General features: G+C 46.1%; 1 protein-coding gene across 1 annotated transcript in view; it reads right to left on the bottom strand.

Moving 5' to 3' along the window:
* The window catches only part of LOC106649416 (myb-like protein U), a 53888-nt gene that overhangs the window by 1655 nt on the left and 37365 nt on the right, over positions 1–14868 (bottom strand). The window contains exons 3-5 of the mRNA XM_023459132.1: positions 4973–5280; positions 303–846; positions 5–219 (exon numbers count right to left, since the gene is read on the bottom strand). Coding sequence (XP_023314900.1) covers positions 5–219; positions 303–846; positions 4973–5280 — 1067 coding nt within the window. The remainder of the gene's footprint in view (positions 1–4; positions 220–302; positions 847–4972; positions 5281–14868) is intronic.

The raw sequence follows: 14868 nt of genomic DNA, 5'->3' as shown, positions 1-14868 counted from the left end.
TTACCGTTTCCACAACTTCGATGTTGTCTATCCTATTGAGCGCCGCCGCGTCGACAGCGTTCGGCATACGATTCTCCTTGTTGTCTCCGGCGTTGTTCCTCGCTCGCTCGGCCGCGGCGGCTTTCTTCGCGTTTTTCATACTCTTCAGGCTCTTGACGCTTTTCACGCTTTTCACGCTGCGTCGGAACATGCGCTCCTTCTCGACCTCGCGTTCCTTAACTACAAACAAATAAAAGTCGTCGAATGAAATTGTTGTCTCGATGCATTATTCATGAAATTTAATTATCGTTCTCTAAACTCACCAGCTGCTCGTTGACGATTGACCAGCTCCTTCTGCGTGTGAATCTCGGCGCGAACGTCCTGCACCCGTTGACTGTTGCTCAGAGAAAACTTGCACTCGGTGAGCTCCATCGAGTTCGCGTAGATCAAATCGTTGTTGTTGTTATTATTATTCTTGCTACTACTGTTGTTGTTGTCGTGATGATTGTGATAATGATTGTGAAAACTATGTTGATACTGCTGCTGATGCTGATGTTGTTGCTGAAGATGAGGCTGATCTCGCAGCACCCAAGTCAGCGATATCTTCGGCCTGAGAAGGCCAAGACTGCTCGATTTCTGTCCCATGCCGACGTTTTCGCGTATATTTTCCTCGTTATTCCGTTCACCGCTGCGGCAATTCTTGTCGCTACTTGTGTCGCTCGGTGAAATCGTTTCTGTATCTATCGGTGCTGCTGCCGATGCTGCAGCTGTCGCTGCTACGGGCAGAATCGTTACGTCGGCGTTGGCCGGCTCCGGGCAGTCCGCCACCAAGTCCACCGTCTGTACCGTACTCCCATCTTCCTGCAACTGTGTGAAAAAACAACAAAATATAATAATTATTAAAAAAATTCGGATTCGTTAAGGATCAAGCATCCGTGCAAGCGTTAATAAGAAAAGAGCCTCGGCGTATCGAGTTCCTTGGCAAAGTAACTGCGAAATCGCACCCCCGCACACGTATGCACGCGTACTACACGTGTAAACTGCATTCACATACGCGATGTATTTTACACGAGCTCGCGAAGTCACGCGAAGTATATAATAATCGCGAACGACGTGCGCGAGAGTCGGCGAACTGCAAATATGCGGCGAAACCGCAACGAAGAAAAGTAAAAAAAAAAACACGTTAATCGGGGTCGAGCACACGTCGGCTTCGTTACTTCTCAAAAACTTCGAAAAGTCGTATTACGGAAAGAAGAAAACGTCACAATAAATGCACTTCGTTCGTGTGTACATGTGACGTGTGCCGGAGATCTCTCTCTCATTCGAGAGAACTTGATTTTTCGAAGCACACATACCTTTCGCGAGCGAAAAAAGCCATTAAGTTTGAAGTCTCGCGCTCGCGATATTATGTTATGCACTTGGCAGTCGCTCGCGCGGTGCATTAATAATAATCGCGTTGCCCACGTGTGTTAAAGTATACACATATAAATGTACGAGTGAACGTTTTATTGTGGCTTTGATCGAGGCAAAGTACATATCGCGCGCGATACACACACACACACACACACACACGTGCTAATGTCTTCTTCTTCTTCTTATTTATTTATTTATTTTTTTTTTCGGCGAAAGGTAGAGAAGAAGAAAGAGAGTGAGATCTCAAAGTCGTACTTCGCGGCTCGCGCGATAAAAACTTAATTGCGTATTATCGCATACATCCGAATGCAGCAGCATCAGCATCAGCAATAATAACAATAATAATAATAATCATCACAATAACGTAAGTAAGCTCAGACAGACACGTGCTTGAATATGAAGTACGTATTCGATTTTTTTTCTTCTGACTTTGGCGAGATAATATGTATACGTGCTGTTAAGTTGCCATCTTTCTCTCTCTCTCTCTCTCTCTTACTGCCTCTGTCTCGCGCGTGCAAACTGCAAAGAAAGAGAAGTCGAGAGAGAAAGAGATGAAGTTTCGTTCTCTCGTCTCGTCTCGCGCGAGGCATTTAATGCGAAGTTTAAATTGGTGAAACGAATATAACGCGGAAGTTGTAATCTCTCCCTTCTCTCTGCATGTGTCATGCCGGGAAGAGAAGAGATATTTAAACTTGCCACTTGGCTCACGAGCAAAAAGTGAAGTTTTAACGAAGTATCTAATTATACGAGTGTAAAAAAGTTCGTATACAACTATACTTGGATTTTTCGTAATTGAAATTCAGAAAAATGAGCAAAACATAGATTTACCCCATTCATCCAAAGCTCGCTCGCGATTGTAATTATGAAAATGTTTAATGGTCGCACGAAATCACGTATATGCCAAGCTGCGTATAGTTGTGAATACAGCTCGCGCGCACGGGATAAACTAACGGGGCAAAACGGAAAAGGTAAGAAATGGCATACACAGAGATAGATATATGTATATGTGTACACGGCGGAGAGGGGTTTATCCGTGCTAATGAAATTCTCAAGATGGATATCGGGTGAAAAGTGAGCAGCGGCAGCCGAAGCTGAACTCGAAGCGCTGCACCGAGAGAAGATATACAGAAGCATTTGTATTATAAGCTCGTACACGATCCTCTCTCGTCGCGCATATATATATATGTATGTAGGTACGGGCTCGCGCTTGACGATCTTATCTGCAGATGCTGCTGCTGCTGTTGCCGCTGCACACTGCAGACAGACACAGAGAGAGAGAGTAGAGTCGTATTATTTTGCCCTCTCGCGAGACTCGTGGTATTATAGAATGCGACTCGAACCCTCTCGGTGTATGATAGATGCAGGGACAGCGCGCGCGAGAGTATACGAAACGGGATAATAATTCAAAAATTTTATTCTCGCGGATATTGTGTTGTGTATATAAATGTTGAACAGCTCACCCCCCTTAGATCTCCACGCGTTTATTAATTGTATCGTCGATGTATACTCGATCTTCTTCCTTATTTTTTCTCGCTTAACGGATGCTCGTGTTTTTTGCATAGGTACATACATTTTTCCATCTATCTCCATTCTATCGGAGCGAAGCGGATGTACTTTTGCCGTCAATAATACGCGACGATATAAGAAAAAGGTATAATATCGATCTTGCAATTAAGCCGGGCGCGAAAGACGATTGTTGCGACTTTTCTCAAGCGCTCGAGCCCTTATTATACACGATTGTCAGTCGGTAACGGGCGATTATCGGTAACCGGCTTGTGCGCAAGGGTGCGGATGATCCTCGAGGATAGCGACTCTTCCTTTTTTTTTTATTAATAAAATACTCGTGCGCGCGATTTGCCGATATTTTTAGAACTTTAGGTACACTCTTGGCGTTATTGGCGTCTCTCGTTTTAGTAGGACACTTGGAAAATATAATAAGCCGCGAGCTCGCGTCGATATTACTTATATATACGCGAACACATTTACGCGTTTTCATATCGCTGCACGGAGCGACGCGATGAAATTCTCCCTTTCGTTGGCGCGTAGATGCATATTATAATATGTATATATATAGCGCACGATTAAACGCGTTTTCTTTTCTCTCTCGCTCTGCGCTCCTCGAGTATTATAATATCTTATTAACACTCGGCGCGCGCGCGAGAGCAAAATCCCTTCGCTAAAAGCCCTCTCTTGTCGCGTCTTTAAGCAATATATATATACAATGTATATATAAATGCAACGTGTGTATGTATACGTTATAAGCATCTCCGATCGGCGGCGGCGGCGCGGAGCCAGACGATATCCTATTTTTTTATTTTTATTTTTATTTTTATTCTTCTTATCGACAACGGCGCTTGGATGTAATTCCGATTACGGCAGCTCGCAGACAAGTAGTTCATCGCTATATACAGTGAAGTGTACGCGTCTGAGTGTGTGTAAGTGTGCATTATATATATATATAGAAAAACATAATAATATATATCGTACAGACACACACGTACACATTCTTGCGAAGATGATGATGATGATGATGATGATGATGATGATGATGATGATGATGATGCAGAACCAGTTTTAACGCGAATTACCTCTGCCCTTTTCTCCGCGCGTATATATATTTTATATATTATAACACACATCCGCGTGTGCTCGAGCACACCGCACACGTGTATGTATACTATACGCCGCAGACACTCATGCACACTCACACAATCACAGGGAGCATCTCTAGAGAAAGAGAAAGAGCGAAAAAAAGAAGAAATACTGTGGGCGGCTTCAGCGAGCGAGAGACTCGCGAACTTCATATAACGTATACGCGCGCGGGATGATTTGTGCTTTTAACCGAGGGCCGACCCCGTGCATAAACACACACACATATACACACAGACAGACGTAAGAGAAAGAGCACATCGCGTGTTTTGCGCGTTATGTTACACGCGAGTGTACGGCTGCTCATATATAGCCACATACGTGTGTATTATATAGTACGCGTTGCATGATGCAGCATCGTGCCTATTCGCGTGCAGGTACAGAGCGCATAGAGTATCCTCGCGAGAAAGAAACATTCGTATGTATACGAACATAATATGCAGCATGACGATACACCGAACGCCCCCCCTGAGATGGGGTTCGAAAAATATTCCAATTTTTAACTGGCACTAGATTTTTTGGTTTAATAATTTATGAATATTTCCATATAGCACACAGCGTATTTGTTATCTGCCTCGTTGTTGTTGAATATCGTATACCGAGTGGATTTTTTTTTCTTCTCTTCGTCTTTCCAAGACGAGATTTTTATTAAAAGAGGCGCGAGCTGAGAGCAAAAAAAAATAATCCAGAGCAGCAGGGCAGGTGTCTGAGCCCGCGTCTGCATTATACATGTATATTGCAGCACGAAACTTTTTGTATACACGTATAGCCCTCTCGTCCGGCTATACGGTGCAGAATACGAGAAATTAGTTTTTGGCTTACACACACACACGCCCGTATACGCAGACAGCAAAGAATATTATATTCATCCTACGCGGCCGAGGCTCAAATTGAAAACTTTCCACGCGTCCGTTGCGTTGTTTAATAATACCTTGATATCGAGCCGATCGGCCTCGTTATTCGTCGTTGCGCCGCAGATAGAGGAGGAGGTGGTGGTGCTGCTCTGGTGGCTGTTGGCAGTCGGGCTGGTGCATAGGGCCGTTGGGTTCTGCTCGATGCCGCAGCCGTTGCCTTTGCCGTTGCCCTGCTGCAGCAGCAGCCGAGACAGTCCCAAGGCCGACGACGAGTCCTTATCGACTGCGGCGGTCGATCGTCTCGCGATGCCGCCGTTGGACGACGATGTGCTGCCGCCGGTCGCCGTCGTCGACTTTTGCCAAGAGTAGCGACGCTTCAGATCTCCTGCAATGCAATAAATGAAACAAATTAAATATACCATTTTTAGTGAGTTATGCAATTCGATTTCGTCGTTGACTGTACTATTATCGTGTTAAAGCGTAAAAACTAGCGCGAGGATCGAGTTCGCGGAGACGCGCGTTTTTTTCGCGCGCGAACCAAACGTTAATTGTTTATGCGTAGACGCGCGCACTTCTATTACGGTGAAACTGGTCACGCACGGCTGCAATTTTTTTTATAACTCTCCATCGCATTACGTACGTATCTTATATCGACAATTTCGAGCGCCCGAGTTCTTGCGTACGGATACACGTGGCAGCAGCATAGAACTGTCCTAAATTTTTTGCCCTCGATCCCCTGCTCTTTCCTCTCTCGGACGCGCGTCTCTGGCCTGCGTCATTACCGAAAAAAAAATTAGTCGCGTGGAGTTCGCATGCAGGAGATACCGAGAAACGCTCGTGGCGAAGAGAACGTTTAAAATTAAAGAATTTTCAACATCAGCCGTTGATGCGTAAGTATATTGTGAAGGATACGATTAAAATCAATTCAAGTCGATTAAATCAAAAAGTTCATGTTTTATTTATTAATAACAGTTTCAGGCAGATCTTTGCCGGCAGCCGCCAAGCAGATACGCCACAGATCCTCGTTCGGCAGATACTCGACGATCATCTCGCAGCAGAGACTCGGCAGTCGTTGACTCGTCGTCTGCAGCTCCAGGAAAGAATTCAGCGCCCATCGTCGACAAAATCTTCGCATGATGATCTCGCTCAGGCGCGTGGCACAAGCCTCGCTTGGCCATCCGGGAGCGTACCAATAGCTGATCAACTTATCTACGTTACTAATTATTTTGTCCAAGTACTCCTTGGGCATGGGTACTCTTGGCACCTCTTTCACTGGTAATCGTATCAGGTCGTAGAGCGTCAGATCCGGATTGATCATTATCTCTTTCGCTTCTTTCACGAACTCCTCGTCTTCGTACCACGAGGATCGTTCGGTATCCGATGACTTCTCGAAAAATCCGTGCTTGGCGAACGACGACATGATCGTCAGAGCGTCGCTTCGGTCCAGCTCGTATCCTCTTTTCTCCAGGCACTCGACGACACCCATAGCACCGGTCGCAAGTCTCAACTTGAATGCAAGAGATGCTCGTGGATATCCTTGATTAAATCTCTCGTCGAACTGACTCTCGGTGGGAAAGACGAATTTGGACAGATCGGCGCCACGATCCACGAGTAGATCTATCATACTCGGCGCGAAATTCGCCACGGCCAATCGCAGCGGTGTCCAACCCAACTTGTCCACGGCGTCGACTCGCACCTGCAGCCGTTTTTCGTCGCAGGTCTCGAAGAACAGCTTCAAGTTTACGTCGCCGCCGAGGAGCGTCACGCACAACGAGTGCAGCGGCGTCCGTCCTCGATCGTTGGCCAGATTTGGATTGGCGCCATTCTTCAGCATTACCTCGAACAAACCTCCGGAGTCTATGGCGACGTGCAGCGGCGCGTTGCCCATCCTGTCCTGGGCATCCATGTGCACCGACCGATTCGTTTCTGCGCTGACCTCGAAGAACGAGTACAGCGAGTCTTCGTCGCGGTGCTCGTAGCCGAGAACGTGCACGGGCGTCCATCCCTTGGCGTTGGCTAAGTTTGCATTCGCGCCGCGTCTCAGTAGCAATTCCATCACCTCCGTGTGGTCGTCTTCTAAGGCTAGATGCAGCGGCGAATCGCCCCTTATTAGCTCGACGCAATTGGGATTCTGGCCGTGTTCGAGAAATTTCTCGACGAGGTCGCGATAGCCGAACTCGCAGGCCACATGAAGATGCGTGAGTCCATTCTTGTCGGTGTAGTTCACGTCGCATCGGTCGTATATTTCGAACAGCATGCGGGTGAGGTCGTGGCGTTCGCCGTGACACAGGTGGACGGCCGTCTGGCGATTCACCAGTGGCTTGCCCGCCGCGTTGTCGACCTCGGGCTCGTCCTTGTATCCGCAAGCGAGCACGAAGCTGAGTACATCCCTCCCAGCTCTCCTGCTTGTCTCGGTGACGCACATCTTGAGCAGCCAGTCCATCTCTCCACGACGAAACATTCTTCGAAGATCCGGATAAGGTCCCGTCCAATCTCCGATCAAGGAACAAAGTCTAGGAATGAGTCCGCCTCGACTTTCATCAATCTCAGCAGTGACCATTTGACGGATATCCTTCATCTTTAGCAGGTTCAGGGCTATCTTATGGTGATACGCGTATTCGGAATCGTAGTCGTACAGGCCTTCGCCTCGGGCACTGGCGTCGCCGAAATATGCGTCGGACTCGTTGTTGGACATTTTTCGCGTTATCACTCACACGCACGCAACACAATACACAGACAGTCGAATTAATGAAGTATTGTTTTCTCTTGATAACTCGCTGCAGTCAATTAGATCTTGATTTTGGGTGTTCACGCTGCGGCGTCGGAAACTCGTGTGTGCGAGCTTCGACGCGTCGTTGTTTGATTCAATATAGCCGTTACAAATGTCCGTAGCAGAAGCGAATACGAACCGACTTCGAGCATCGGCCAATCACAGCGCACAACTATACGAAGTCTACGATCGTCGCGCTCCTCGCTTGTTCTTTTTCACGGAAATCACAACGCCTAACATCGTCCCACGCATGAAAAAGTTTTCACATAAAAAAAACAACTTAGCTTACAGCTAATCGTCGTCATCGCGCGGGACGAAATAACTTCATTCGCTATTAGATAGGACGCACGTCGCGGTCTTAATACCGCGTGCGTACACGTAAAATGTAAAACAACAACGACGCACCTACGCAAAAACGAAAACACGTAGAAAATGATAAGATCGCGCACGCGTGTGTGTGTTAGGGTACGTATGTTGTTGGGGCTGATGTAACGCTAAGCACACGGCAACGAACGACGACGACGACAAAAAAAGTTATCCATCGAAGCGAGAAAAGAATTTTAAAATGCAACACGCGCGGCTGATCTTTTTATTCTTTCTCTTCTCGTATAGCCTCGGCGTATATTATATATGTACCGTACGGACTATCTTCTCAATAATTCATAAATGAGAGAGAGAGAGAGAGAGAGAGAGAGAAGAGAGATGGCTGCGAGCGCGCGAGAGTAATATGGATGAGGGAAAAAGGGACTCGCTCGTCGACGGAGCAACAGCAGCAGCAGCATCACATCTTGCTCACCTGTTTTTATCCGCATTCGCTTGCATCGCAGCCGCCGCGACGAAGACGTCTTAACTTCGCGACTTCGACGACTGCCTATACATCATAATAATCTTATAAATGTGTGTTGTGGTGCGGTGCGCGTATATAGTAGTATATGTAGTACGCGTTGCAATTCAGCCTGCACTCACACATACGAACATCCTATGTGTGTGTGTGTGTATTGGCATCTTTGGAATGAAACACTCACGCGCGCGCGCGCACGCGTGTAAAGAAGAAGACGTCTGACTTGGTCATCTTCGCGTTTCAACGCGTCCGAGAGAGACGAGAAAAAAAATCGTATAGAGGGTATCGAAAGAAAAGAGTTTTCGCGAGAATTTACAGTTTGAAGAGCTACTTTTTTTTCTTACATTTCTACTTGTAATGCGCATCGAACGCCTACGCATTCGTTACACTCGACGATTACTCTCATATACACGTTTTGGATATTATCTTTTTTTATCTCAGTTCGTATATCTGCGGGCGCACTTCGGATATAGCTATATAGCGCGGGGGTGCCAATAAATAATGTCTAGTTACGGTTACGTTACATGCAATACGTCTCTTCGAGCGTTGAGATAATATACGACCTTTCGTAATTTATCGTACCACCAATTTATACATTTCAAAACGCATACACGCGTGTACGTGTATGTGTATTATATATTTGCTTCTGCAGCCAGTCGAAGATTTCGCGCGCTTCGAGAGCTTCGGGGTAGTTGGACAGAACGAAAAAGAAAGTCATCATCGTTGTTATTATTATTTCTTTCCGTAGCTGCTGCAGGTACACGCATATATACATGTAAAAAGGTATGCGTGCATACGTAAACGTTACTTTGAGGCTAAAAACGTTTTCGTACGGTAACCCCCCCCCCCCCCNCCCCCCCCCTGGAAAACGGTACAGACATAAAAGTTGATGCCGCTGCTGCAGGTATATAAACTGCAGCAGCAGTTACAACGTGTACTTTGGCGCGCACGAGCTGTTGCTGCCGCTGCTGCGAGCTTGAATAGGATCTCTAATGATAAAGTATCAACTATCCACCGTACACGGGAGGAGGAACTCGTTCGCGGGGTATTTCCAATAGCGATTCGCAAAAAAAAAAACGGAGAAAGATCCGCAGGGAAATATGAATGGATAATGAATATTTATCCGATTTCCGAGAGCTCGTTATCCCAATTAGACCCGAGAGAGGGAGGCTGAATAAATAAGTTTTCAGCGCGCGTTGTTGTCCGACTCGTATAACGTCCTGAAGCGCGCGAGTATAAGCACGAAATCGACGCGGACGGAATTTAATACGCGCGAGTTTATATGTATACAGTAGTTTATACGGAATTGAGATTCGGGCGAGAATGAGAGAGAGGCGAGACGAGACGCGGCAGGACCACCCCGGCCCTCGACGAGTTAAGGTTTTTCGGAAACAGAGAGAAAGACGGAGAGGGCCATTATGTTGTATATATAACGCGTTCATGTGTGTCTGTTTGTCCGCATGCGCGTGTGAGTGAGAATCACGACATCTGTCAAAGAGCAGCAGCAGCGATCCTTGAGCGGTATTATAAAGTTTTTCGGGGCCAAAATTTGCCTTGGGTGCTCATTAATCTTGGAAAAAGCGTCAGTGGGCCGCAACGATAATGACGACGGTGGTGGGGTTTGATCATCATACTTTTGCCGGCTCTTAATAGCCGTTTTGGATTGTTATTACTCCTTTTTCCCAGCCTTAATTTGTTTTTTTCGTCAACTCTTTCGGAGCGTAAACAAACTCGCGTAATCTCCGATTTATTCTCACGAATCATATTATAGCCTTGCGTAAAGAAAATCAAACTTACAAATCAAACTGTGTACTACACCCGTGGACTCCGTTCTAATATAATTTTATACACCAATTCACTCACTGCATCACAAGTACACTTTTATACGTATATCGTCGAAGCACTTCTAAACATATAATGGCAATACTGCTGCACACTTTGGAGGAAAACCTGTTGAGCTTGCGCTCACGATCTCTCTCTGTGCGTATATCACTCGCCGCTGTCTTGTATCACTCTGCTTATATATCCGATCGAACTTTAACACCGCGCAAGCCTCGAGTAAATGTTCATATCACCTCTTGTCGTCGGCTGCCCGAGTGTTTATCGTCTATGTACGATTCTGCTGATGCTGTGCACTGTATAGATCTCGACACACGACACAACGATTACACAAAAAATAAGGGGAGCAGAGCGACTTTGACGACGAGTTCGCAAATCGGCCACACGCGCACACAAACACACACTTTAGAAGAGCTGCTGCGAAACTAGAAAATGTTTGCCGCTGCTGCGGGAGAGAGAAAGGAGTATATTATACTGCACTTGTATACGAGTAAGATCTCCTCGGCTCTCAGCTGCGTGCAGCACCCAAGCAGTGCGCTGTGTTCCGTGCGGCCGGGCTGTTGTGCAGTGTGCGGCAGCAACCTGCCGGGCAGGTGCCGCGAGACTAGACTAAAGGTAAAATAACATTATGCGAGGAGGGTATCATGTGTATTGCGCGCACGACGGCCTTTTCTCTCTCTCTCTCTCTCTCTCTCTGCTGCTGCTGCTCTGCCTCTTTGCGCTTCGTCTCTTCCCTTCTTCTTCTTCTTCTTCTTCTTCTCGTCTCGAGCTCTCCTTTCTTATGTGTGTGTACGCAATATATATATATATATATATATATGTAACACGCACACATACAGAGAGGCCTAGGAGAGAAATCGGACATTGGTCGGCGCGGTGCAGCGCTTCCCGCGTAAAATCCCTTTACCCAGCGCCAATCTCTCCGTATAGCCTTTTATGTTGTATACGCAAAGAGAGGGCCAGCTCTGCTGCGGCTCTTTCCATCCCATCCCATCCCATCTCTCTCTTTCTTCCTTCGTGTCTGTGTGTAATTTTACTTCAAAAGAGCAATCCGCGCGCGCGCTCGCGCTTCAGCCGAGGCTTGACCCTGTTCTCTCGACTCTTTTCTGCGCAGCGCAGGGCAGCGCAGGGAGAGAATAAACGCAACGCGGAGAGAAGGAGGAGGATCGCGCGTCTCTTATCGCGCAACGTTTTTATACTTCGATTTTACCTTCTTCTTTACTCGCGCGCTGCAGCAGAGAATCCTCAATTACCCGCTAACTCTACGTCGTGTGCATACACACGTATATATACTGCACCGATTGACAATGAGTGAAGTTCGACGTCGTGTATATAAGCCGCGACTCCCCGTTTTTCGAGATTATATACATACGAAGACCTGCTACCATATAACTTCGAGTTAAAGAAGAAGCTTTTCCGACTCGTTCAACCGGTGCAGCGGCCGACGACGACGACGAGTGCAAATTATATTCCCTTTCGCGGCCGCGTTGTTGTTGAAGCGCTGTTTAATTTGTTTCTTCGAAGTTAACGTCCTGCTTGTGTGTGTGTGTGTGTGTGCGCCAGCTTATAACATATAAACACAATTTGCGCAAAGAAACTAATTTCACCGAGATCGTGGCGGCGGCGGTGGCTGGCTGGTTGGCTGGCTTCTTGAATGGCGTGCGAGAATGCCCATTAATTTTACGAGCGAAGAGAGTACTTTTTTATTTCAATTTCATCTACCCCCTGAGAGAGAGAGAGAGAGAGAGAGAGAGAGTCCATCAATTACAACTTCAAGTTTTTGACTCGCGCGTGAATCTTCGTTCTCGGCTGCACTTCAGCTGCTGATGCCTTTTGCTGCGTCACACAATATGCGTTCGTGTGTGTGTGTGTATACGAGACGAACTTCACAGCACGGCACACATCTATAAAAGGCTATAATCAAGATCGAATCTTCGAGCTTCTTTTTATGATTATTTATATTCTTTTTTTTCGCCTGTTACTTCTTTCGCTCTTGGCGTCCACGCGATCAGCTCCGCGCAGCTAACCGAAGAGTCGTCTAATCATTTCTCGCATCTGTCGTGTTTTTGTCCTCGTATAAAGAAAAAATGTGTAAAAACATGGCTGAAACTTGGACGAGTCGTGAACTCGGCGCTTCATTGCGGCAGATACGCATCGTGTGCGTTGCATATACACAAATGTTAATAAATGCGATTACGAGACGAATCCCGGAAACATCGACGATTTCCATTTTTTTTCTTTTTTTTATACTTCAACGTCGCATCGTTCACACACAAATTTATTATAAATGAGCAGCAGTAACGTACGTAACGTATATACGTGCGGGACGTTTTCGGAGCGATCCGCGACGATACAATAAGACGAGTAATAAACTAAACCAAAAAAATGTACAATAATAATCATAATGGTAATTGTAATCACGCGCGCGTGTGTGTATATACGGCAGAAAGATCCGAAACGAGATACTCTCCGCATTGCAGAAGTTGCAACTCGAGCAGCTTGTATATATACGCGCATGTATATATGCACGCCATACGTTGACGCTGAAATTTTGTCACAATATTCGAGAATCGTGAAAATCGATACTTTATGCAGTGGCGCGCGAACGGCATGTGTTTGCTTATATTATACGTTATATAGGATAAGTACAGCACAGACGAGTGCAGATTCAAAAACGAGCCTCGCACATATATAAACACGTACGTTATTATATTTATATTATTATTATTATATATATTATATTGTGTGTACGCGACGCGAATGTAAAATGTTCAATTTCCATGATAATTCGAGTCGAGGAAACGCATCGGATCTCCAGCTCTCGTCGTCCTCGTCGTCGTCGTTTACCCAGAACTCGTCAAAAATATAATAATGATAATCTCGAGCGTCGTTTGCAACTGCCGCCGCCGCCGCCGCCGCCGCCCTTGTGAAAGAATAGTAAACATTTGCGCTGTGGCGCAAAGATTACGCTCGGGCTTTTTAAAAAAACAAAAGGCCAACCCAAAAAAAACCGCCCATCTTAATGAATAATCTAACAAGCCGTGTTTTCTCTCTCTTCTTTATTTTTTTTTCTCTCTCTCTCTCTCTTTCTCGATTTATACTTGTGTTAAGCCGCGGCGAGAAATACAAGAGAGAGAGAGAGAGAGGTAGAAAGAGAGGCCGGGAGAAATCTTACTTACTTTTTTATTCCTCCTTCGACGTCGCGCTCGACAAAGCGTATATATATAGCAACAGGTAAATGAGAGAAGGCCGGTAAGTATATGAAGAAGGTCAAATAAAGAGAGAGAGAAGGTGGACCGTACGACCTTTAACCTTCCTGAGAACTTTTACGTTCGTATATATATAGATGCACACACACGGTATATATGCGCTTGCCTCGGGGCACACAATATAAAACAACAACGAAAAAAAAAAGAAAAGTTTTGAAAAAAAAAGAGGAACAAGCAAAGAAGATCGCAGAGGCGAAGGAAAGAAACTTTTTGAGGCCTGGCCCCGGAATTAAATTGCTATATACAATACACACGCGCGCACGGCTATATGGAAGGTCAGATCGATCGGTTCTTTTCGCACGCGTTAATCCTCGTGCGCGTATATATAATGCGCACACGGGCGCAGTCGGTGTGAATTTTTGGAGCAATATACCATATGATGGGTGTGGGCTCCCCGATCGCTCCGGCTCTTTTATAATACCTCGGAACGTCGTAATTGTGTGTCTGTGTCTATGTGTGTGTGTGTGTGTGTACGTTCGCGTGCGCTGCTGCGCTGCATCGCGCGCGAGAAGATGAGAAAAGAAACGCGGACTCTCTCGCGGGCGCGCATTCCTTCGCGCTCGGGTATACGTCGGCGCGCAGTTCGTTGAACGTCTCTATATATGTATACCTATACGTGTAAAAGCGCGGAAAAAAATGTACTTGTGCATTATAAATACACACACAGGAGGAAAAAAATGAACAATCGAACGAGAGAATAAAAATGTATCTCGCGGATTAAAGAGAGAGAGGAAAAAGATTTAAAAGTAAAATAAAATAAGGGCAGTGAGAGAGACGAGACGAAATGATGAAGTTTTTATACGGCACTCGTCAAAAAGGGACGTATTATGTACGGCGAAGTTTCGTTCCACATATATACATACATAATATATAAATTAATTAAATCCCCTTTTTGGAGCGTCGTATTATATAGTCGTCGTCGTCGTCGTCGCGTTGCTCGAAATTTCATCACTTCATAAAACGCTCAGACAAATTGGCGCCCCCCTTTTATAAGATGCTCACGGGCATTAATAAATATACCCGCGTTATACACACACACACACACATTTAACGTTCGCGCGCGTGTGTGTGTGTGTTTTATGCAATGTCGAAAAATGTTCCGGATACGTTTAATGACACCAGCAGGACGCGCGCGCCGCGAATATGTCAATGCGTTCCGCGTGCTCGATCGTCGTCCCTTCCTTGCACTTCTTCGTGGTCGTTGTTTTTTTTTCTTCGCTTCGCCGCTACGAGACCCCGCGGGTGGTCCTTTAA

The sequence above is a fragment of the Trichogramma pretiosum genome, unplaced genomic scaffold (genome assembly GCF_000599845.2).
Source record: "Trichogramma pretiosum strain Unisexual culture from Peru unplaced genomic scaffold, Tpre_2.0 scaffold23, whole genome shotgun sequence".
In the NCBI taxonomy this organism is placed as follows: domain Eukaryota; kingdom Metazoa; phylum Arthropoda; class Insecta; order Hymenoptera; family Trichogrammatidae; genus Trichogramma; species Trichogramma pretiosum.
Note: the sequence above shows the minus strand (reverse complement) of the source record. Positions and strands in the feature narration are given on the sequence as shown.